A 24,389-nucleotide genomic window follows, 5' to 3' on the forward strand; every position below is an offset into this window, starting at 1 on the left:
CCCCATAATAAAGATGCAGTATCCAGTACGTGACTAGAAAACAACATTTTGTAATGAGTTTCAAAATCGAATTGTCTTTTTATAGCAGATATAGCTGCTTTGTGTTTGTTGGGGAAATTAAGCATGATTTCTTTGTCTCTGTCTCTGAAAGGAAGGATGACCGACAGTCAATGTCCTGTTATCAGAGAGCCAATACAAATAAGGAAGGGGAAAGAGGGACATTTTTGCCTCTGCAAACTCTTGTTCAACACAGTGACATCAGGCAAAAGGGAGTAGCCAGAGGAAATCAACCCCCTCTAAATTCTCAGCTCAACATGTTTAGAAACTAACTTAAAAAAATAATGTAAGAATAGTTACAGGTATCAGATTTTGGAAAAAATACATTAATCACCCAGATGTATCGCCCTAAACACTTCACTGCTATTGGCGTACTTTGTTACTTGAAAGGACTGCCTATGTAAGGATTGTTGACCTCTGTCCCAGAAGCATTATGGAACAAAAATGGCCATGGGTAGCATTATTACTATAAGGTCAATAAATAGAGAAGTCTAACGATGCTCAGCATTCCCGTTATTCCTTGCATTGCAAGCAGTGAGGCATCAAAAGTCAATGTTTCTTGAACTGCAGGACTCGCAGGAAACCCCAAATAATTCCACAGTGTAACCCTGGACAGCCCACTTGGAGATATCCAGTGAAATAGGAATAATATATTTTGGATTACCATATGACTTCTAATCAGGAGGACAAATTAATCTAGGTCTGTTGGTTGTTGTGTGTGTGTTTTTTTTAATCCTATTATTCCTGTTGAGTAAAACAAACAAACTTTAAATTGCATCAACCTGTTCAACCCAATGATGACTTTAATTTAAAATTCTGCTTTCATTTTATTGGGCAGTCTACCCAACATAACTGTACTGACATCTGCAAATAAATTGACTAAAGTTGTTTTTTTTTTTGTCTTTCAAATAAAAATTGAGGGGAGGAGGGAGGGTTGCTCCTGAATCAGACTCTGTGAATTTTTAGGTTTAGGTGATTTTTACGTTTTCAATGCGGGACTAAAAAAATATTTGTATTGAATTTGATTGCGTCTCCCTGTTGGATCGTGAGAGATTTGAACGGCTGTTTTGTTTCCCCTGGAGGGATCTAGACACTGGTAACTTCACTGTTGAGTATCTTGGCAACCACGGGGTCCCCAGAGCTGAAAATTAAGTGGTTTGGGAGGCGCCCCTGGTTCCAACCATGTTGAGATAAATATATATTATTGACTTTTTTTTTTTTTTTAAATGAGCTGCCGCAACTGTTGCTTTTAATCTTTTTAAGTTGACTTTTAATATACCTGGTTCATCATGGGCCCTGACATGGTATGTCATGAGCAGATGTTCATTTTCTACAGGGTGATGGGGCTGACCACAGCGGAGCGGCCAGAAAGATCAAAACGGATGTGGAGCTCCCTCCACTTCCTGTATCCGGGGGCTAGCTATGTCACATTATTGATCCAGGAGCGATCACGTGATACAAACTTGCTGGGTGTCCGTTGGCAGTCTGGTGCTGCTGTTGGAGTTCCGGTACAGAAAATGTTAAGTGAAGACTTTGATTTCCTGATGCAATGAAAACCTACTACTTTTGGCCTTTCTTTTCTCCAGCTATGTAAATGCGCAGGCTAATTCTTGTGAAGAGTCCAGGGAGAGAAAAACTGACTTATTTCATATTCTCCTGTTCGTGTACATGCTTAGAGTATTAGTGTAGCATATGAATCTTTGTTTGTCTGACTTACCATATGGCTGTTTTGTGACGATTGTAAATATTTTATTTTCTCTCTTTGCAGGAATAACAAAGAAAAAATCAAGATGGATTTGTATGATCCCCAGACCTTGGGTGTTATGGTATTTGGTGGCTTTATGGTTATATCAGCCATTGGGATCTTCCTGGTTTCTACCTTTTCCATGAAGGAGACCTCTTATGAAGAAGCTATGGCCAAGCAACGTAAACAGCTGGAGAAGAACCAGCAGCCCAAAGTTGACAAGAAGAAGAAAGATAAACCCATTGAGAAGAAGGGGAAATCCAAGAAGAAGGATGACAAACCCAATGGTAAATTACCTGAACATGAACCGACTGAGGATAATAGTGACCAGAAAAAATCAGAATCTGAACCTGAGGTGGCAGCTGAGGAAATGTCTATACCCGAAGTGCCTGTAGTCCCTGTTGTAGCCCCTGCTCAGGAAAAACCTGCACCATCCCCCACAGAAAAAAAGAAAAAGCAGGAAAAGAAGGTTGTGAAGGTCGAACCATCTCAGAGTCCAGTGGTGGCTGTGACACCGGCTGTGGTTTCCAAGCCTGCCCTGGCTTTGGAGGTAGCTGCAAAAGAAGTGCCTGTCATCGCGGTTCTTCCGGTTAAATCGCAACCCAGCCCAACCACAAATTCCATGCCTCCTAAAAAAGTTGAAGCTGTGGCAATTCAGAGTGATCCAAAGCTTGATACAGCCCAGAGGAAAAAGAATGTGCCGAAGAAAAAAGCCGATCCAAGTAAGCAATCACTTTCAGTTTTGGTAGAGCAAAAATCAAATTTTATTTTTCCAAAAACATGTCTTTCGTTACAGTTCCCTAAATCCTGTAGTGAGTCAATGCTCGTGGCTTCCCTAAGCTTTCATGAAAAGTATCGGAAATCCATGGCAGTTAAATTCGATGGCCGTTAATGTCGGGGCGAGCTCCGATGCTACTTATCGAAACGTTGTAAATTCCGGACATGATTTAGTATGGTTGAGGTTTAGTATGTACAAGAAAACCATTTCTGCACTAAATAACGATCGTAAGATCACTTGCTGAAATTGTGTAGTCATGCTCCTCAAAAGGTATTGCCGCAAAATATATATTTTTTTTTAAGAGGATCCCAAGCATGGAAAACTGCTTTTATAACATCCAAAAGCATTCGGGCTCAAGTCTAGATGAAAAGATTAGAGTATTGACTGTTTTGCCTAGTTTCTTTTCTATGTAGCATATTACAGAACACTGTGGATAAAACCAATACGTTGATTGTCAAGGTTTTATGAAACTGTTGTGTGACCCAAATGTAATTAATCAGATTATGGCTGACTAAGCAGCTTGTTCGAAGTGGTGCTTAAAATTAGTTACAGAAGAGTATAAAAACAGATATTGGTACAATGCGGATTTTACTGTATAGCGTGAAGGAGGTTTGCATGAGACTTATGCCCCCTGGTACAGGGAAACTGACTCAGTGGTTAATTCCCATTTTAGAACATCTGAACATTTTCCTGCCTATATTTTCACTGAGCATCACTATTTTCCATTATTAGATAATATTTCAAACAAACGCTGTGTTCAAAATGCTTGCTTCCATTTCCTTTTAGATATGTGCAATGTTTGCCCATGTGCATTTTGGAGTAGGCATTATGCAAGCTGAAAACAAAATCAAAGTACTACTTTTCCTCTATCCCATTCAAACACAAGCTGGGTCTGTGCTGTGAATATACATATTTCCGATTTTTAATTTTTTTTTATACATAGAGTAAACCTCTTTGCTGGGAAGATTGTGGGCATTCTAACATTGCACAGAACACTGTGCATTATCCATATAGGTTTTGAAAGAATATTGTACCCCAACAATGCAAGACTTGGCCTTCAGTGCCTTTATTGTGCCTGTGCCCACAAATGACCCTTCAGCATCTTGTAAAAAACCATGTACAATTCTTTTTACTTGGAAACAAAGGACTGAAATTGCTCAGCAGAGAATCGCCCTTCCTTGTTATTCTTTTGCACATAACAAATTTGTGCCTCTCAGATTGGCACTACGCATGGCCATGCACAACATTACAAATATTAAGAGCTCCTTAGCGATATGAGACTAGTATTAGTACAGTACAAGGTATTATTAAGGCAGGGACCATACTGGACTGCTTTCCTATGAGCGATTAAGTATGAGTAATTGCCATTATTAAAAAATAATCTTACGTGTTTAAATAATACTATTGGTCAATTGAATCCTAAGAGTGATATGAAGAATATGACATACTGACTAATCTCTCAGGCATCACTATTTAAATATATATGTTAACCTAACTTACTGTATGCCATCTTTTTGTTAGACAATGTCATTGCCTTCCCTACCACATTGTATTGCTCTGCAGAATATGTTTGCCCCATACCAGTAAAATATAAAAATGTTGGGCAAAAAACACAGAGATATTCAAGGAGTTTCTTCCATTTTTATTTCTTATCTTCCCTCTGGTTTTAATGATTTTTAAAATACATAAATAAAAGTGGAGTTTTAATACATTCTCAAGGGTTTAGATTGCAGTCAGATGAGATACCTGTTCTGTTTTCTCTACCGTATATTTTATATATGCTTTAAAAATACTCTAAATGAGCAATGAAGCAAATACTAGAAACAAATAAAATATATACTAATATTTAGTTTGTACATTTTTGTTTTTGTACTGTATACTTTTGTGCCCACAATGAAGTGCTGCTTTCTGCTGTTTGTTTAGGGCCTCTTCTGCAGTAAATGGGATGAATATCATACAACAAAAGATGCATTGCAAAAGACTGCAGCCTATTAACATTCTTGATAGCCAAGAAATTTTATCCTATGCTTTTTAGGCATAGTACAGATACAGTATTAGCACAGGTATGTTAGCAGGAATCCTGCCATTACAGGAAAATGCTAATGCACTGTAACCAACCTCATGCAGGTACGAGTGCAGTAAGGTTACAATATGACTGTGTAAATGTTACTGTGTGACTGTGTGTGTGTGTCAGCACGTGATCTTGGGGGACGCGTCTCTCTCGCTCCCTGCCTGCCCGGTGTTCCCGGCTCCTCTCTTCGCCCGCGGCCATGCGCAGAGGTCCCCCGCGGCCATGCGCAGAGGTCCCCCACGGCCATGCGCAGAGGCCCCCCGCCGACCGTTTGTGCGCATGCGTGCTGGAAGAGGGAGAGCGCCAATGTACTTTGTGGACAAGGGCGGTACTGCGCAAGCTCGTCTTCTACGCATGCGCGACGGTTGCTCGCCCATTAGAAGCGTGACGTCACATTTGTTACGGTTTTTCGTTACAAGGCAATGCATTTTTTCCCATGAAAACCCTGTACGCGCCAGAAACAAGAAGTTTCACTTTAAAAAAAAAACCTACGCCCATCTCTAGATACTTTTACAGTCTCTTTTTTATTTATTTTTTGCTGCTGGTGGTGTTTCAGCTCCCGTTGGGGAAATCAAAATGGCTGGCAGATCTTGTGGGCCAATAGGAAACCAACAGCATAATTGTGGGAATTACGTTGTGGTTTCCTATTGACGAATACTGGTGACCATCTTTGAATTTACAGCAAGAACACAGGCAACTAAAATGACGTAGCTCAGGAACCATAGCTTCCCGAGCTAAAAATTGCTTGTTTCAGCTTTGGAGGAGGAGTATCCCGAGTTAAAAAGTCAACCATGACAATTGCATCCCTCCAGAAGCCTGTGTGGTCTATTCTAGAAGCTTAGAATTGAGACAAATCGCTTCTAAAGTACACTTTAGAAGCGAATTTGCATGTTTTGCTATTCTGTAAGCCCATTTACCATGGGAGGAGTTGCTAATTTAACCCTTCGGGGCAGGATTGAGAGTTCTAATCCTGTTGGGTCTGACACTGGCAGGGTTTCCACCTTCTTCTGAAGGCCAACCCAGAGAAAAAAAATCCCTTACTTGGCGGCATGGTGCGGCAGCGTCTCACGGCATCCTGCTTCAATTCCCCCTCCAACTGCAGTGAACATGGCAACACGGCGTCAAATGACGCTGCATTGCCATGGCAACGTGACGCAACGTGACATCATTTGATGCCGCGCAGCCATGTTCACTGCAGTTGGAGGGGGAATTGCAGAAGAATCCCATAGATGCCGCCGCACCACGCCGCCATCCGGAGATTGACGGGGCTAAGCCTTTAGCCTGGAGCTAAGTGCCAAAAACCCGGAGTCTCCGGGTCAAACCCGGAGAGGTCGTGACATTGGTACCACCTTTATCACAAAGGCCTTTAGACTGATTGGTCTTAAAGCTGCAGTTCAAGCAATATCCTACGTGTGTGTGTGTTTTTACAAAAAAAAAAAAATATTTTTTAGAAATGCGTTCTGTACTATGAGAAAATAATTGTAGCATTAAAAAAAAAACAGGCACACCCCTTTTTGAGCCCTGCCCTCTCTAGCAGTGAGAAATTATATCTACTGAACGCGTTGTCGCATTATCTTCCCCACAGAACTTTGCATCTTGGGTCCTCATTTGTTGCAATGACAGTCATTTATTGAATCTCCAAGCCGAATCTTCGCTGTTCGATCACAGGAGAACGGAACGATCTGCAACTCTGTTGTCGTCCCACCTCTCCCACTTTCCCTTCCTTCCTCTATGTTCGTACCACCTTCAGGTCCTTTACGCTTCTAAAGCACATTAAAAAAAAGTGTTTAAGAAATTGTGATTTTCAATATACAGTAGCATACCTTTTTTTCCACACATTTCTCTTGTGAACATGCAAAAACTTGCCCCTATGAGTTTAATTGGAACGGATCAAGGTGTCATGGTTGTGCTCGCCACAAACCAGGACCAGACCGCGGGGCTGAGGTGGGGTTGTATAATCACCGACCTTAGACCGCGCAGACTGATCCGGAATGCGTAGTTCGTAGTCGTACATAACAGGGTCGGGACTGGAGAGAGCAGCGTAGTCAGTGGACGAGCCAGGGTCAGGATAGGAGATATCAGGGTAAACGTTATCAAAGCGAGTTTCGGTAACAGGAAGTCAACAATGTCCCACTTCAGCGTAGTAGCTGCAGGGCGGGAGCGGGTTCTGCGCGAGCGGCGACCATGGCCCATGGTACCGATCTCCGGAAGGGATAGGCAGGCCGGAGTGGGCACACCGCCGGCAGCACTGGTAACCCAATGCTTCAGCGTAGGAGTCCAGAACGAGCCTGTGCAAGGAGAGAGAGCTACAGACCTCGGGACTAGTAGACCGGCCTCTGCTAAGGGAAGGGCAGCAGGCCACAGGAAACAGGGAGCTGAAGTTACGCTGGAGATCCACCGCTTCACACAGGAACCAGGACACGGCATCTGCAATGGAGAGAGAGCAGCAGGCCCCAGGAACCAGAGACAGGCCTCTGCTATGGGAAGGGCAGCAGGCATCAGGAAGCTGAAGTTACGCTGGAGATTACCACTTCAGCACAGGAACCAGGATACGGCCTCTGCATAGGAGAGAGAGCAGCAGGCCCCAGGAACTAGAGACAGGCCTCTGCTATGGGAAGGGCAGCAGGCCTCAGGAAACAGGAAGCTGAAGTTACACTGGAGGTCCACCGCTTCAGCACAGGAACCAGGACACAGCCTCTGCATTGGAGAGAGAGCATCAGGCCCCAGGAACCAGGAACTAGGAACATGGACTAGGAACAAAGAACATGAACATGAAAACAGCAACAGGGTGGCCAAGACAGGTGGCTGTGGCAAACACAGTGAACATCCAAGAAGGATTATGCTCGGCAGAGAAGTATTGTGGGAAAGTTGTATTTAAAGGTCAGCAACCCAATAGCAAAAGGGGCGTGTTCCAGGACTGCACAGGTCTGTAAGGCAAGGTAAGCAGTAAACCGAGGTGTGGATTCCTTACACAAGGGAAGTATTCGTTGAATAGTATGAAATAGCAGCATTAAGCTTCTCCTCAAAGCGCAGAAACAGTATAAACAGGGTAGAGAACTTTAAATTCACACAAACAACTACTTCTAAGGTATATTTGTATAGAACATTACTGTATTTAAAAAAAAAAAATCAATCAATGCGTCATACTAAGGAGAGGAAAAAAATTCACTTAAATTGTTCCATGTGAGAATACATTTATTCTCCATTTCTTGGTTGCTGTAACGGGAGCAACGTGTAGGATTTCAAGTGTTGGCAACAAGACCAAGACATGGCGTTTTGACAGTTTGTAAAAACATTTTACTCTTTATTATCAAAGCGGGCCCAAGCAAGGAGACCTGGAGTGTTACATTTCCTATGTAGTAATTACCTAGCAACAGTTCACACTGCTACATTTGGTAGGTTCTGCTTCACCCCATGCTAAGGTACATTTTTTTCTTGCCTTGTCAGCTAAACAAACAAAAAAAACCTATTTAGTCAACCTTTTATCCACCAGTCCAGACTTTAAAGGATCAATCCAAGCACCTTTTTTTAAAAGAAAAATGTTTGCATTTTTTTTATTTTTTACTCACGATTAAAGTGAGGGTCTCCAGAGCTGAACCCCATTAATTTAAGCTCAGTTGACCCCCTGTTTCTGGAGATGCTTACCTCCGTAGTAGGTGCTGGTAGCCGCTGTGGCTGGGCTTTAAAGCTCCCGCGAGCCAATAGGAAGCTGAACCTGATATCACGGCTTGCTATAACCCTTGGCCTACCCTGGCTCTAGCAGCACAATCCCCGTATTGACTGGAGGGCGCGCACTCCTATACAATGGGCACCAAAACCGAAGTAGTTACTCATCTCTAGCACCATTCCTCTCATGCAACACACTGGGATTACGGTTCCGTCAACTCCCAAGATCGACCTACCAGAGGTCTACTCCGATTTCCTGGACGTCTTTTGCAAGACTAGAGCTGAAGTTTTGCCCCCTCACAGGTCCTATGACTGTGATATCGACCTAATTCCTGGCGCCACGCTTTCTAGTCCAAGGCCATGGACGAATACATTCGTGAAAACCTTGAGAAGGGCTTCATACACCATTTATCCTCCCCCACCGGTAACTCCCCAACTCTCTCCGACCGTGCATCGAATATCGGGGCTCAACCGGATCACGGTCAAGAACCGGTACCACCTCCCTCTCATATCCGAACTGTTTTATAGACTCTAGAGGGCTAAGATCTTCACGAAATTGGACTTCCGGGGGGCGTACAACCTTATTCGTATTCGGGAGGGTGACGAATGGAAGACCGCCTTCAATAGACGTAGCGGTCACTACGAATACTTGGTGATGCCCTTCGGGCTCTGTAACGCCCCAGCAGTCTTTCAGGACTTCATAAATGACATTTTTCGAGACATACTCAATTCTTTTATTATCGTATACCTAGACGATATTCTCATCTTTTCCAGCAATCTCCAGGATCACATTTGACACACCAGGCTCGTCCTTTCCCGTCTCCGTTACAATCACTTGTACGCCAAAATGGAAAAATGCCTCTTTCATCTGTCCTTTACGCCCTTTCTTGGATACATCATCTCGGACAAGGGTTTCTCTATGGACCCCGAGGAACTCAAAGCCATTCTCAACTGGCAACAGCCCAATTCCCTCAAGGCTATTCAACGTTTTTTAGGCTTTTTGAATTTCTATCGAAGGTTTATTCAGATTTTTTCTACCATAATTGCACCCATCACCGCTCTCACGAAAAAAGGTGTCGACCCCTCAGTTTGGTCTCCTGAGGCAGCCTAAGCCTTCGAAACTTTAAAACGTACATTCGTTTCCGCCCCTATTCTTCGACATCCTGACACGAGTCTGCCCTTTATCCTGGAGGTTGATGCATCGGATTGCGGTGCAGGAGCCTTGATCTCTCAAAGATCTTCCCCGCAAGACCAGTTGCACCCCTGCATTTTTTTCTCAATTTTTTTCCCCTCTGCTGAGAAGAACTAAGATGTGGGTAATAGAGAACTGCTGGCTATTAAGATGGCTCTTCTGGAGTGAAGACACCTTCTGGAGAGGTCTAGAGCCAATTTCTATTCTTACTGACCATAAGAACCTTCTTTATATTGAGACTGCACGTCGCCTGGGCTCCCGCCAGGCTCGCTGGTCATTCTTCTTCTCCAGATTTAACTACACCCTATCATACATCCCGGGCACCAAGAATGTAAAGGCGGACGCTTTATCCAGACAGTTCTTCCCGGAGGAGAGACCCGAAGAAGTTCCCGAGACTATTTTGCCAAAGGGGCTTATAATTTCTGCGGCCGCATTCAACATTCTGGACAAGATCCTTAGGGCTCAAAGAAACATTCTGGGTGGTTTAGAGGTTCCAGAAGGGAGGTTGTATGCTGCTCATGAATTTCGTCCCAAAATCTTAAGAGTGGGGGTCATTCTGCCCGCTCTGCAGGACATCCCTAAAATGGCTAGTACCATCCGGGAATTCACCAGCGCCTGCCCTACTTGCGCTCAGAGCAAAGCCCTTCTACAAAAACCCTGTTGCGTTTACCCAATCCGGAATGCCCCTGGTCCCATATCTCTATGGACTTTATTGTTGAATTACCCAGATCTAAAGGGATGAACACCATCTTAGTAGTAATTGATCACTTTTCTAAACAGGTACACTTTATTCCCCTCAGGGACCTACCCACCTCACCCATCCTCGCGGACATTTTTTCCAAGGAGATTTTTCGGATTCATGGGATTCCCACTTCTATAGTTTTGGACAGGGGCTCCCAGTTCGTATCCAGGTTCTGGCGAGCTTTCTCCAAAATACTCGGAATTTCACTATCTTTTTCCTCAGGATATCATCCTCAAACAAATGGACAAACGGAGAGAGTCAACCAGACATTAGAGCAATATCTGCGTTGTTTTGTCTCCGTGACCCAAGATAACTGGTTGGAACTGCTGCCTTGGGCAGAGTTTGCTATCAATTCCATGAAGAACGAATCTACCCGCGAATCCCCATTTTTTATAAATGACGGATTCCATCCTTCTCGTCTTCCCATCTCCAATACTCCCTCAGGAGTGCCAGCTGCCGACGAACGGATCTCTTTACTTCAGGACTCTTGGAACAAGGTTCAGTCATCTCTCCAGGAGGCTGCAGGAAGGTTCAAACTCCAGGCTGATCGACATCGCCAAGCTTCTCCCAAATATAAGCCAGGATATAAGGTCTGGCTTTCAGCAAAAAATATTCGTCTAAAAACTCCTACCCCAAAATTGGCACCTAAATTTCTGGGACCTTTTTCCATACTGGAACAAATTAACCCTGTCTCCTTCCGTCTACAACGTCCACCAGCAATGAAGATACCCAACGTTTTTCATACCTTGTTATTGAAGCCTTTTGTACAGAGTACTCTCTTTCCAGATTATACTCGTAGACCCGACCCTGTGATTGTTCAAGGACACGAGGAGTACGAAATACAGTCCATAGTGGACTCACGTCTCTCCAGGGGGAAGATCCAGTTTCTCCTATAGTGGAAGGGACGGTCCGGAGGAACACACCTGGCTTCCTCGAGGTCATATTCACGCCCCTACACTCTTAAAATGCTTCCACAAGAAGTATCTGTTAAAACCTTGGTAGGATTGTCCAGAGTCCAATCCTCGGGGGCGGGGGGGGGGTACTGTCAGGAATCAGGGCTCACGCAACACCTCCTTACCTGCCTCGGAGTTCGTTGCTGCCGCCCCTCACTCCCCGCTGACGTGTCCTCGGCGTGGGACTCGGAGATCTCACCCGACGCCTGTTCTTGCGTCCGCCATCTTGTCGGGGCACACGCAGGAGGATCTTACACAGCGCGCGCCTCCGGCAGTAATTTATTCACTCCTCCGGCCTTCTAGCCACCCCCTCCCCCGTGTACAGCTGCAGCCCCTGCTCTCACACTCCACAGCTGATCACAGGCAAGGATCACAGCCTGCACCAGTCACAAGGCGCTCCACGGCAGCCCCCCGCTCTGCCTCCTTCCCTGATTGGTCCCTCGTATATTACTCCTGTTCTCCCTGGGAATCATTACTCTGCATAGCTTGTGCTAGTTGGGCTAGTGTTCGTGTGTGCTCTTTTTCTTCGTATTCTTCAGGTTTGACCCGGCCTAGCTTTCTATTCCTCTGGCTCTGGACCCCGGCTTACTCCTCACGACGCAGTCTCTCCCCGCCCTTCGATCTCGGCTAGCTCCTCTACCTCCCGGACCTCTGGCACCCTCAACCCCCGGCTATGGCAGTCACCACGATTCTTCTACCTCCGGACACGGCAAGTACCTTTGGTCCCCTTACTAAAGACTCCTGGCCTGGCAACTACTACCACACTCCGGACACGCCCCTCTGCTGCGGGTGCGTGGTATTATACTTTCCACCTCAGTCTTGGGACGGGTCTGGTCTGCGGGCAGCACTACCGTGACACTATTGGCCCGGAGCGCACCAGCGCTTTAAACAGCGTCCATTACATGATCCCTGGTAGCCAAGCACAGTGGCTACCGTCACCTACTACGGCGCTAAGTATCTCCAGAAGCAGGTGCTCCCCGGATCTGAAATTCATTCGGTTCACCTCCAGTGACTTCCTACTTCAAACCAGGGTAAAAATATTTTAAAATTGAAAATAAAAAAAGAACATGGATTGCTGCTTTAAAACTGAATGTCTTTTCAGGTTTTATGTTTCATAATTGGGTTGAAAGCTATAGAGATATAGAGTATTTATGGCCCCACTATTTTCTATATACATAAACTAAACTACTAAAGTAATAAAAGGGAAAGGGACAAGCGCAAAAAAACTGTGAACTGGAAGGATACGTAATAGTCCAACTATGTAGATTTCCTTGATGGGTGCCGCACCGGACCGCAAATGGGTTCGTTCAGAGCCACTTGTATTGTTTGAAGGAGGAAGTTCAAAATGCGCATTTGGAACATCCTCCTTCAAACATAACTAAAGTGACTTGACTGGTGTCCAAAGAAAAACATTTGAAACCATCAACAGCAAATAAGAAATTATCATAGATACTTTTATTTATCTGATTAAAATCACCGCCATTGAACATACCGCTGCCATTAGTTCACTTAGGTTCTACAGTAGGTAGGTAGGTCTGCTTCTTTGAAGCTGCTTTTTGCTACTCAACTTTTTTTTAATCTGTTGGTCTCTTTTTAATTTTTTAATTTTAAGCACTGTTTCCATATCTTTGTTTTCTTTTCCATTCCAGAGAAATCAGACCAAAGCAGGGCTACAGGGACGGGTTAAATGGCTACATTGCAATAGAAACCACAGAAGCCAAACAGGGGAAATGTATCCATTACTCATTCATCCCAAAAGATGTTTTAAAAAGAAATGAAAAAAAGGAACAAGGCTGCATCATAGAATAAACCTAGTTTTAAATGAGTTATGGATGGGGTTGCTGCTTTAACCACAAGGCCAGGACTGTCCGTTCATGATAAATGACTGCTGCTGTTAACTTGGGAAGTGTCTGGATGAAAAGTCTGAAGCACAGTCATTAATAGTGGATGAAAATTCTGCTGAGGTGTTTTTTTGTTTTGGTTTTTGCAGCATTCAGGAACAATGAATGTAACTGCAATACCCCACATAGAAAAGCAGCCTTTTCATGAGGATTAGAGCAGACGTCTCCCTGTTTCTGGAGAGAAGCAACAACGAAAGAGCAGTAGCAGCAGGGAAAGTGGCGTGTGGCTGCTCTCGTGGTGCTATGTTTCTGGAAGGTTGACCAGTTACATACACAATGTTTTCTGTATCAAATGTTGGCAAACATTTACTTTCTATGGCAGTGCAAAGTTTGGCTGTCTGGTGTTTACTGTGTTCCCCATTCATCGATGGGACATAGCAAACGATTTCATTAGTTATTGGACAGGGGAGATTACTGAATGTTTTCCAGCAATATGGTTGTAAAGTTACAGTTTCAATATCACAAAACTTTGGAGCAGAAAAACCTGCAAAATTTCTGAGGACATATTTTTTTCCCATTGAAATGAATTATCTCTCTCTCTTGCTAAACCTGCTGCACTATTTTCCCCCAGTTATGCAGCCAAGAAACTTTCATATATGTCCCTCCCGCCCCCACCCAAGAAAAACATGCAACATTTTAATCTAGGGCTGTATTATGCACAGTTACTTGGATGAATAGACACCAAAGAGTAATTTTCATCTTGAATCTTAGTGTATATTTACCGGGGTACTTTTGCACAATATAGCCCTGTTCGTGTAAACTTGTGATTTTTGGAGAGTATCAGCACGATGATTTAGGGAGGACTTGTTACTCGGTGACCTGAAACATTTAGCTGCCTCTATCCTCCCATTTACTGGATATACACTGGCGACACACTTTATTCGAGCTCGGCTAGTCCCACGAATTCGGGTATACCCGGGTGTATTGAGGTTTGTGACTGTTTTCTGCCCGAGTGCATTGGGTTATTTTCCAGGCAGGGATTGAAGCATTTTATTCCCGCTGGCTGCAATACTGCACAGTATATATATATATACTGCATTACAATTCATGAATTTATGCCATCTGGTAGACACGCGAAGCATTGCAGCCTATTAAATCCTAATCATTATCATTTAACAGATCAGCCGCCCATCAGCCAGGCATGAACCCAGGCTGGGAAGGCAAATGCAACGGGGCTTGTCAGAGGTGAGGAGCGGCGCATTCCAGGTATCTGCCAGGTACATACTGGGTATTTGCTCGAATAAAGTGTGTCGGTGCAGTAATAGACATTTTTTTATTTATATGTATCTCTTTTAATAAACAAAGCCCAAATTGTTCCAAAAAACTTAACCAGTTCAATGCTGACAGGGCACTTGAAGTGAGGATTAGAGTTGCTATAATTGTTCCTTCAAAGCTAAAATAATGAACACATATCCATTTGATTGTTTATGCTGCTTTAAACAGTGCTGCGATGTCTGAGGCCATTATTCCTAAACCAGAGAGTCCTTCTCTAAATAAGGCTGGTTAACACAGCCTTAAAAAGCATGTTTAAGGCTGTGTTAACCAGCCTTATTTGGGGAAGGACTCTCTCTGGTTTAGGAATTATGGCATCAGACATCACAGCACTTTCACCACATAAAAATTGCCACTGTGCAAAGAAACATGACACTATGACATGTACATTGGCTGTCATTGGTATGCACTATACATCAGTATTTTGATCCTCTTAAATGCTACTGCCATGTTCATCTACTTCACCAACCATTCCACATCTGTTGCTTCACTGTGCAAATCCCTACACTGGCTACCCATAACTAGCAGAATCACATTCCAGGTTCTGGTTCTCATTTAAAACGCTCTACTTGACAAAGCCCCTTTCTACATTTTCAAAGCTATCCCCCATGTACTCGTTGCCACGCCCAGCTTCTGCTCACTCATGGCCTACGCTATTCCCCTCCTCCCAAGATTTTTCCAGGGCTGCACCCCAACTGTGGCACTGCCCCTTTTCCAGCACCATCACTCTCCCCCACCATTCACACTTTCAAAAGTTCCATACTCCACACCCTCCTCAAAAGTCTACAGTTAATACCACGTGGAGTGGTCTTAAATCAAGGATAATTTATTTATTTATTTATAAAATATTTTACCAGAAAGTAATACATTGAGAGTTACCTCTCGTTTTCAAGTATGTCCTGGGCACAGAGTAAAACAAATAATACATGGTTACAAGTACAGTTACATAAATGAACAGGGTATACATTATATACAAGACATTGCGTGCACAGTTAAAGAAAATATATATTATGAGCGTATGAAACAGTTACAGACCAGGTTAAAATGTGAGACAGCCTTAGATTTGAAAGAATTTAGACTGGTGGTGGATGTGAGAGTCTCTGGTAGGTTGTTCCAGTTTTGAGGTGCATGGTAGGAGAAGGAGGAACGTCCGGATACTTTGTTGAGCCTTGGGACCATGAACAGTCTTTTGGAGTCTGATCTCAGGTGATAAGTGCTGCAAGTGGTAGGGGTGAGGAGCTTGTTCAGGTAGCTGGGTAGCTTGCCCATGAAGAATTTAAAGGCAAGACAGGAAAGGTGAACTTTGCGCCTAGACTCTAGTGTTGACCAATCTAGTTCTTTGAGCATTTCGCAGTGATGTGTGTTGTAGTTGCATTGGAGAACAAAACGACAAATTGAATTGTAGAGGTTGTCAAGTTTGCTAAGGTGGGTTTGAGGTGCCGAGCCATATACTATGTCTCCATAGTCAATAATTGGCATTAGCATCTGCTGTGCGATACGCTTTCTGACCAGGAGACTAAGGGGGGATTTGTTCCTGTAAAGTACCCCTAGTTTGGCATAGGTCTTGGTTGTCAGGGTATCAATGTGCATCCCGAATGTTAAGTGGGAGTCAAACCATAAGCCCAGGTATTTAAAACTAGTGACAGGTGTTAGGGTGGTGTTAGCGTTGGTTCTAATCAGGAGCTCAGTCACTGGAAGCTTTACAAATTTAGTCTTGGTCCCAAATACCATTGTTACAGTCTTGTCAGTGTTTAAAAACAGTTTGTTTTGAGAAATCCAGTTTTCGAGTCTCAAAAAGTCAGACTGAAGTATGTGTTGAAGGTCAGAGAGGCTATGGCTGTGTGCATATAGGATTGTGTCATCTGCATACATGTGTATTGAGGCTTCCTTACAAGCTGTGGGAAGATCATTAATGAACACTGAGAAGAGTAGGGGCCCCAGAACAGAGCCTTGCGGGACACCACAGGTGATATCCAGGGGGTTGGAGTTAGAGCCTGAGATGGACACATGTTGGGATCTTCCTGATAGGTATGTCTGAAACCAGTTTAAAGCATGCTTCCCTATTCCAGAGCTCTGGAGTTTGTAAAGCAGGATAGCATGATCAACTGTGTCAAAAGCCTTTGCAAAATCTAGGAATACTGCACCAGTGAGTTGTCCCCGTTCCATTCCACACTGGATTTCATTGCAAACTTTTAGCAGGGTAGTTACGGTGGAGTGTTTGGGACGAAAGCCAGATTGGAATTGGCTAGGGAAATTTGTTTTGGTATAGAAATCGCTTAGTTGGGAGTGGACACATTTTTCCATGACTTTGGATAGAATTGGGAGAAGTGAGATTGGCCTGTAGTTTGAGACAGTGTTTTTGTCCCCACTTTTGAAGATTGGGACAACTCTGGCAGTTTTCCAGGTCTTAGGGATATGGCCTGCAGACAGGATAGAGTTGACTATGGAAGCAATTGGTTTGGCAATGGCTGGGGCACCAAGTCATGGGAACCTAGATTGTAGTAAGTCAGGTCCACATTGGCTGCTTAGTTTTAGTTTGAGGAGCGCTTGTATAATCCCCTCTTCAGATACTGGGCCAAATTGAAAATTGTGGGCAGTGTTGGGAGGGGGTGGGATTATAGGGGTACTCCTAGGATGAAATTCAGGTTTGTGGTTTGGGCTGCGTTTCGCTAATAAGTTAGTGGCACACCCCACAAAGTAATCATTGAATGCATTTGCAATGTCAGTGGGGTTTGTCAGAGTAATATCCCCCTTAGTGATATTACTTGGCTGTTGATGGTTAGGAGGCTGGAATATATTGTTGATAACCTTCCAGAAGTTTGCTGGGTTTGATGTATTTTGGTGGAGATTGTCAGAGTAATATTGTGCTTTTGCATGCCTTGTTTGCCTTGTGCACATGTTCCTCATGCATCTGTAGTGATTGAGATCCTTGGTAGTGCCAGTTACTTTGTAGCTTTTCCATAAGGCATCCCTGAACTGGTAGAGTGCTATAAGGTCAGGTGTAACCCATGGAAGGTGGGCCCCCCGTACCCTTATTTTGCGTAGTGGAGCATGGGTATCGCAGAGTTTTAAGAACTCAGATTGGAAATAAGTCGAGCGCAGAATCAGGGTCGGGAATTAAATTGATTCTGTGCCATGGGCAGTTGGTAAGGTCATCCAGAAACTGTTGTGGGTTAAAGTTTTTAAATGTTCTAGTGAGGAGAACTTTAGGGCTTGAATGGGGCGGTTTAATTTTCCTTACACAGTACACTATTGCATGGTCACTGAAAATATCAGGAAGGATGCCAGAGGATTGGATTCTGCTGGGGTTTGAAGAGAGAATCCAGTCTAGCAAGGAATGGTTATGCGATTTCAGGTTTATCCGTGTGGGTTGGGAAATGAGTTGCGATAGGTTAAGTGACTTGAGTTGTATCTGGATTTTGTGGTTTTTAGGGTCAAGCCAATTGAAGTTGAAATCCCCAAGAACTAGCAGCTCACTCTTCTCATTCAGAGAGGAAATGGAGCCAAGAAATTGGGTGATATCAGTCAGGGATTGTAGAGGGGCTTGAGGGGGGCGGTAGATGCCAGCAAGCAAGATTTGCTTATTAAAGGGGAGGCAGATTTTGCCAACTAGAATTTCAAAAGAGGGTGGGCTTGGTGGGCAATTTAGCAGTGTAAATTGTAATGTGTCTGCAATATAAAATAATACCCCTCCTCCTCTCTTTGACCTATCTCTCCTAAAAATGGAGTATCCCTGGATGGCGATATTTGCATCAGGGGTTTTAGGGGATAGCCATGTTTCTGTAAGAACAATGGCTTTGGGTTTATGCATAAGGCACCATGCCCTTAGTTTGTCCAGTTTGGGTCGCAGGCTCCGGATGTTTATATGGGCGACAGATACCCCTTTTTGGAATTTAAAGGTGGAATTCTCAGGGGCATGGGACAGAGCTGAAATGGGAGGACCTGGGTTAGGTTCAATATCACCTGCTAAAGAGATTAATAGTATGAGTAGAAATTTGGGTAGTTGTTTGCAAGTTGTAGATTTGTGATGTTTGCCATTTGAGTGAGAGGTGGTTGGTGTGCTGGTTTTTAGAGTTCTCCACCAACATTCAGTAGATAGTGCAAGGCTTTTGAGTAGTCCAGGGTGTATGGTGATGTTGGGTGTGGGCCAGGATGGAGGAGTTTGTAGTGGATAGAGGGAGTAAGATCTCTATGAGGCCAGGAGAAAGAAAAAAGTTAAAATACATAGCAGGTTCATGATGCTAGAGGTAGGCAGTGCTGCAAGGAGCTGTTGTGAGCAGAGTCAGTGTGTGCAGACTAAACAGCAGGTGTGTGCCTGTTCCTTATCAAATGTTTAGCTGTATTGCAATGCTAGAATCATTCATGGTTTCAGTGTAATTGTGCAGTCAGTTTTGGGAGAGACTGCAGTGAATAAGTTGTAAAGGGGTGGGGGGTTGAAATAGGCAGGTTAGCAAGCATGGAATCATAGTGTGATCTGAATAGCTTACCGTTTGTTGTCTTGAGTAAAAGAGTTTGCAGAAAGGATGCAGTCCCCAGTCACCTCTAGTCAAACTATAGTCTAACTATATTTATCACTTAAAATGATCACTTTAAATGCATCACTCTTAAGATGCCAATTCTTCCTTGCCAATGCAAGGGGAATAAGTGTTTTATACATCTAAAGCAGTCACATGACCCTCCCCCCGCCCCAATAAATCAGCTTGTTCCAGTTGGTCGATTAAAGGCACATAGTTAAGAGAGGTGGAAAAAAACACCTTTTGATATTCAAACATACCAAAATTATCACTGCTTAAGGCCACTGAGTAAATCTTTTAAACAGGACTTGCACATCAAGGGACATACCTTGAGATAGAGACTGTTGAATTAAATTACAAATAAGACATTGGTCTTAAATCCCCATCTATCCTTGTGTCATCACTCTCCAACTACTTATAGGTTGTAACCTTTTTGAAACAGGGACCTCATTACCTATTGTTTTACATTGTATGTATTTCATATTGTGTTCCTGTCCTTACTTATAGAACTGCGCTGTGGAATATGTTGGCACCATATAAATAAAAGCCTTTATAATACTAATATTTTGCTCTTTCTTTGCAGTTGTTAATGAATCTGACGGTCCACTTTACCTTCCGTACAAGACCCTGGTTTCTACTGTCAGCAGCATGGTCTTTAGTGACGGAGAGTCTCAAAGGCTGATTGAAATCTTGACAGAAAAAAATGGCATTATCCAGGACACCTGGCACACGGTAATACACATTTTATTTCTTCATTTGCTTTGCGAAGTCTGGAGCAGCAGCATTTTACAGTGCATAATGGATCAGCTGACTTAAGTATTGAAATAAGTAATTTTGTTGTCAAAGCGTACAATGTATAGTATGTGGTATAAACAACCCCTCTTCCCCTCCAACCCCATTGGAACAGCTAGCTAAGGATTTCAAGTTTTCACAGAAGCTGATGTGTACTTTTAGGTAGAGGGAAAGAGGAGAAATAATCCTTTTTAGATAGGTGCACACCTAAGTGATCCTCTACTTGAATAATCTCACACTAGTATGCTAAAGCAGGGGTGCACAAACCTCTCAGTCTGCGTCGTCATCCCCCGCTCGCGCCCCACCCCTATCCTGTTCTCCGTGCATGTGATGACGAGTTGCCATGGCAACGTGACATCATGTGAACCCGCGGCGTTATTTGATGCTGCATTGCCATGGTGACACATCGACGGAAGCCAATGGGGACCAGATAAGTGAGTTACAGAGGCCTCGTGCGCGCTTCTCCGAATTTTATTTAAATGCTTTGGGGAAGAGCGTGGAGCCTCTGTAACGGCCACACACCCCAGTTTGCATAATATAGTATCAGTGAAAGAATACTGACAAGTGATTTTAAAAGGAGTTTAAAAAAAAAATAACAATGAACTAATACCATTGTAAAAACAGGAGGGTCACTGGTGAGGCTATATTGTAATATTGGTAGATCTAATAAAAAAATAATTCAATAAACAAGATGAATCTTGTGTAGTCCCTGTTAAACCCTTTGGAGAAGGGAGTGGCTGCTTATTGATCCCTCAGATTTAACCAGGTGTATGCCAAAAGCAGGAAACGGGACATACAGTACTGTGCAAACTGCCTTAACAAGTGTGACATTGTTGATCAGTAAGGATTATGAACTTAATGTTAGGGGTTCACATATATGCAATGCGGCTAGATAATTGGCAACATAAATCTAGCTTGATGTGCATGGGGAAGATTTTAAATATAGCCACCAGCTTGTTTCAAACTGCTCCACAGCAGGTCTATTGAATTGCTTCTGATGTATGAGATATAAGTAAGTTTTAGATGCTAGCCAGAGTGGCTGGGTGGTAAATGCCCATAGTCTGAGGTAAAGTAGATACTGTGGACGAACAAACCCCTAAGATATCTACTGGTGCTGCAGGTACTTGTTTCTGCCTGGATGTGGTGCCAAGTGCTACTATATCGGCACAAATGCTGGTGTTCAGAATTCTGTGGCCGCCCACCCACAGTTTGTATGCCAGTGTCTGCAAATAACTTTAGTTCCCTTAACAGGGAATCCGTAGCAGCAGGACTAGCCAGCTAATAACTGTGCTAAGTGCATAAGCCGGATACCAGAGAGAGAAGGCGTCCTGCAGGCACGCTAACAACTCTCCCCTGGTAATACCGCCCAATGTGCCGTTACCCTACGTACGTTTTGCCGTCACACCTTACCTTCTTGTTTCATCATTGTCCCTCATTTCCCTCTAACTTGTAAGCTCTCACGAGCCGGGCCCTCATTACCTCGTTATATCTGTTTTTTTGTATGTTTGTTCTAATTTGTATGCAACTATTTGTTTTTGTAATATACATAACTCTGTACAACATTGTACCGTGCTGTGGAATATGTTGGCGCTTCACAAACAAACGATCATAATAATAATGTCATGCATATAGCACAAATTCTACACATAGATGTGGTTAAATACCAATACATACATAGAGGAGTATTCTGATTCAACAGCGCCAAAATAAAGATGCTGTTAAGATGACTCCTACTTCATTGTAAAAGTCACTTATGACATAGTGAAGCAACAAGGGTCAGGTATGATATTAATGTATCAATTGGAGTCTATGCACCATAACTTTTCCCCCTTTGTCTTTAACCACACACATATTGGTATCAAACATATTTTTTCAAACAATTATCATTTTGGACTGCACATCATTATTGATTAGTGATACCCATTTTCATTTGTTAATGTTTCCTTTCAACGTACATTTTTTTTAGTCTCCGTGCAGAAATTCTTTCCTTATTATGCTTTAGTACTCCAGAGATTTGCACTGTTTTTCTTAAGTTTAAAAACAAACATGCTGTGTTATTTCAAAGGAATTCATTAGCAGCATGCAAATCTTCCTCAGTTTGCATTGCAAAAGTTCTTGCAATTTTTTAAAGAAGTTCACAAGCAGCATGATGTTTGGGCATAGGTATTTGACTATTTGCAGGGTCAAACAATGCATACGTCTTTTTTTTTTTTGATCTTTAATTTGAGCAAATATTGAGAATTTCAACAATTTCCACTAATTTTTGCAAACTAATCGGCAATATTTTTGTGAAATGTGGTGCCAACGATAATCTCTAAGTAAAATGCAGTTTTTGGCAAAGATCCATATATTTGCAGCTTTTTTTTGCCAGCTAGGAATGTCAGAAAATTGCCAAGTTAGTGAAAGGTTTTTTTTTTTTTTTTTTTCAAAGAATAAAAACTGTGCTGAAAATTTTTAAGAATGCTTTGATTTCCTATTTTTTAAAAATGTTATTTAGGCTTTGCACCTTTATTAATATAATAATAATAATAATAATAATAAAATAATAAAAATAATAATAATAATAAAAATAATAAAAATAATAAAAAATGAACCTTAAATAACGTTGCATTATATAGTTAAAGCAGCAAAACGTGAACAATCCTATGTTGTTTTTTTGTTTTTTTTTAAATAAATAAATTCTATGGTATTAGATAATACTGTTTTGCATTTTTTTTTTTAAATACGAATGCCATTTTGAATGATTTTTTAATGTACTCCTCATCCTATGGGTGCTACAGCAACCATCTAGAAAGTTCTAACCACTAGGAAAACTACTTGAAGGTTTAATACGGGATAAAATTCAGGAATACCTAATGGAAAATAAAATTATTAGTAATAGTCAGCATGGATTTATGAAGGATAGATCTCGCCAAACTAACCTTATTTGTTTCTTTGAGGAGGTAGGTAGGAATCTAGACCAGGGTAATGCCGTTGATGTGGTCTACTTAGATTTTGCAAAGGCTTTTGATACGGTTTCACACAAGAGGTTGGTGTACAAAATAAAGAAAGTTGGACTCAGTAATAATATATGCACCTGGATTGAAAACTGGTTAAAGGACAGACAACAGAGGGTTGTCATAAATGGAACTTTTTCCGGTTGGGCTAAAGTCGTGAGTGTAGTACCTCAGGGATCGGTACTGGGACCCCTGCTTTTTAACTTGTTTATTAATGACCTTGAGGTTGGGATCGAGAGCAAAGTCTCCATCTTTGCTGATGATACTAAATTGTGTAAGGTAATAGAATCAGAGCAGGATGTAATTTCTCTTCAGAAGGACTTGGAGAGACTGGAAACGTGGGCAGGTAAATGGCAGATGAGGTTTAATACAGATAAATGTAAGATTATGCATTTGGGATACAAGAATAAAAAGGCGACTTACAAATTAAATGGAGATATATTGGGGGAATCCTTGATGGAGAAGGATTTAGGAGTGCTTGTAGACAGCAGGCTTAGCAATAGTGCCCAATGTCATGCAGTAGCTGCAAATGCAAACAAGATCTTATCTTGCATCAAACGGGCAATGGATGGAAGGGAAGTAAACATAATCATGCCCCTTTAGAAAGCATTAGTAAGACCACACCTTGAATATGGAGTACAATTGTGGGCACCAATCCTAAGAAAATACATTATGGAACTAGAGAGTGCAGAGAAGAGCCACCAAATTAATAAAGGGGATGGATAATCTAATTTATGAGGAGAGTCTAGCTAAATTAGATTTATTTACATTAGAAAAGAGGTGTCTAAGAGGGGATATGATAACTAATATACAAATATATTCGGGGACAATACAAGGAGCTTTCAAAAGAACTATTTATCCCACGGGCAGTACAAAGGACTCGGGGCCATCCCTTAAGGTTGGAGGAAAGGAAATTTCACCAGCAACAAAGGAATGGGTTCTTTACAGTAAGTCGAAAATACAAAAAAGTTGGAGCGCAGAGAAAAAGAAAAAAAGATTTTAAACAATCATCACTTTATTCAGTACACTGTACAATTTAAAACTTACAATCAGGTATAGCTGCATGCACGACGAGGATCCCACGCTTGTCCCTTGCTTTCAACGTCACTGCCCCTGCCCAGGCTTGTACTTTCCCACTACGGATCACCACGGTGTTCCTAAACCGGAACCGGAAGTCTACCCAGTACAGGATAGTGAGCGCTCTCTCTCGCGAGACAGCTCTGTCTGGCATTAGTGACGTATGGGGAACTAACCGTGTCCTCTATCATGCAGGTATCACACTCCAAGGAGGACGTGTTTACCATAAACCTATGCAGCCCCTCAACGCGTTTCGCGCACACAGGAAGGAATTAATTTTTCTCCTTAATGGGGTTTTTTGTTTGCCTTCCTCTGGATCAATAAGTATAGATATAGGATAAAGTATCTGTTGTCTAAATTTAGCATAGGTTGAACTTGATGGGCGGAAGTCTTTTTTCAACCTCATCTACTATGTAACTATGTAACTTCCTCTTTTGAAAGGCTCTGGCATACCTTTTTTTGAGCTCTGCCCATTGACAGCAAAGTATCACAAACAGATCTGTTGCTATGTTCTAAACAGCACATTGTCTATTACTCTGGAAGCTGTACAAATAATGTCTTACACTTGGGCTACGGCCCCAGTCTTGGTGGCAGCACGTGCGCCTGGTGGCCTGGCGGCGCGAGCACAGTTGAA

The 24,389-nt window shown here is 42.7% G+C and overlaps 1 protein-coding gene across 4 annotated transcripts in view; it reads left to right on the forward strand.

Annotated features, from left to right (window-relative positions):
- RRBP1 (ribosome binding protein 1) overlaps nucleotides 1-24,389 on the forward strand; it is an 85,833-nt gene that overhangs the window by 26,145 nt on the left and 35,299 nt on the right. For all 4 annotated transcript variants that reach the window (XM_075596282.1, XM_075596283.1, XM_075596281.1 and 1 more), the window contains 2 exons: nucleotides 1,826-2,523; nucleotides 19,474-19,622. In XM_075596282.1, the coding sequence (XP_075452397.1) occupies nucleotides 1,848-2,523; nucleotides 19,474-19,622 (825 nt within the window). In that variant the 5' untranslated portion in view covers nucleotides 1,826-1,847. The remainder of the gene's footprint in view (nucleotides 1-1,825; nucleotides 2,524-19,473; nucleotides 19,623-24,389) is intronic.

Source organism: Ascaphus truei, chromosome 4 (assembly GCF_040206685.1).
Source record: "Ascaphus truei isolate aAscTru1 chromosome 4, aAscTru1.hap1, whole genome shotgun sequence".
Classification (NCBI taxonomy): Eukaryota; Metazoa; Chordata; class Amphibia; order Anura; family Ascaphidae; genus Ascaphus; species Ascaphus truei.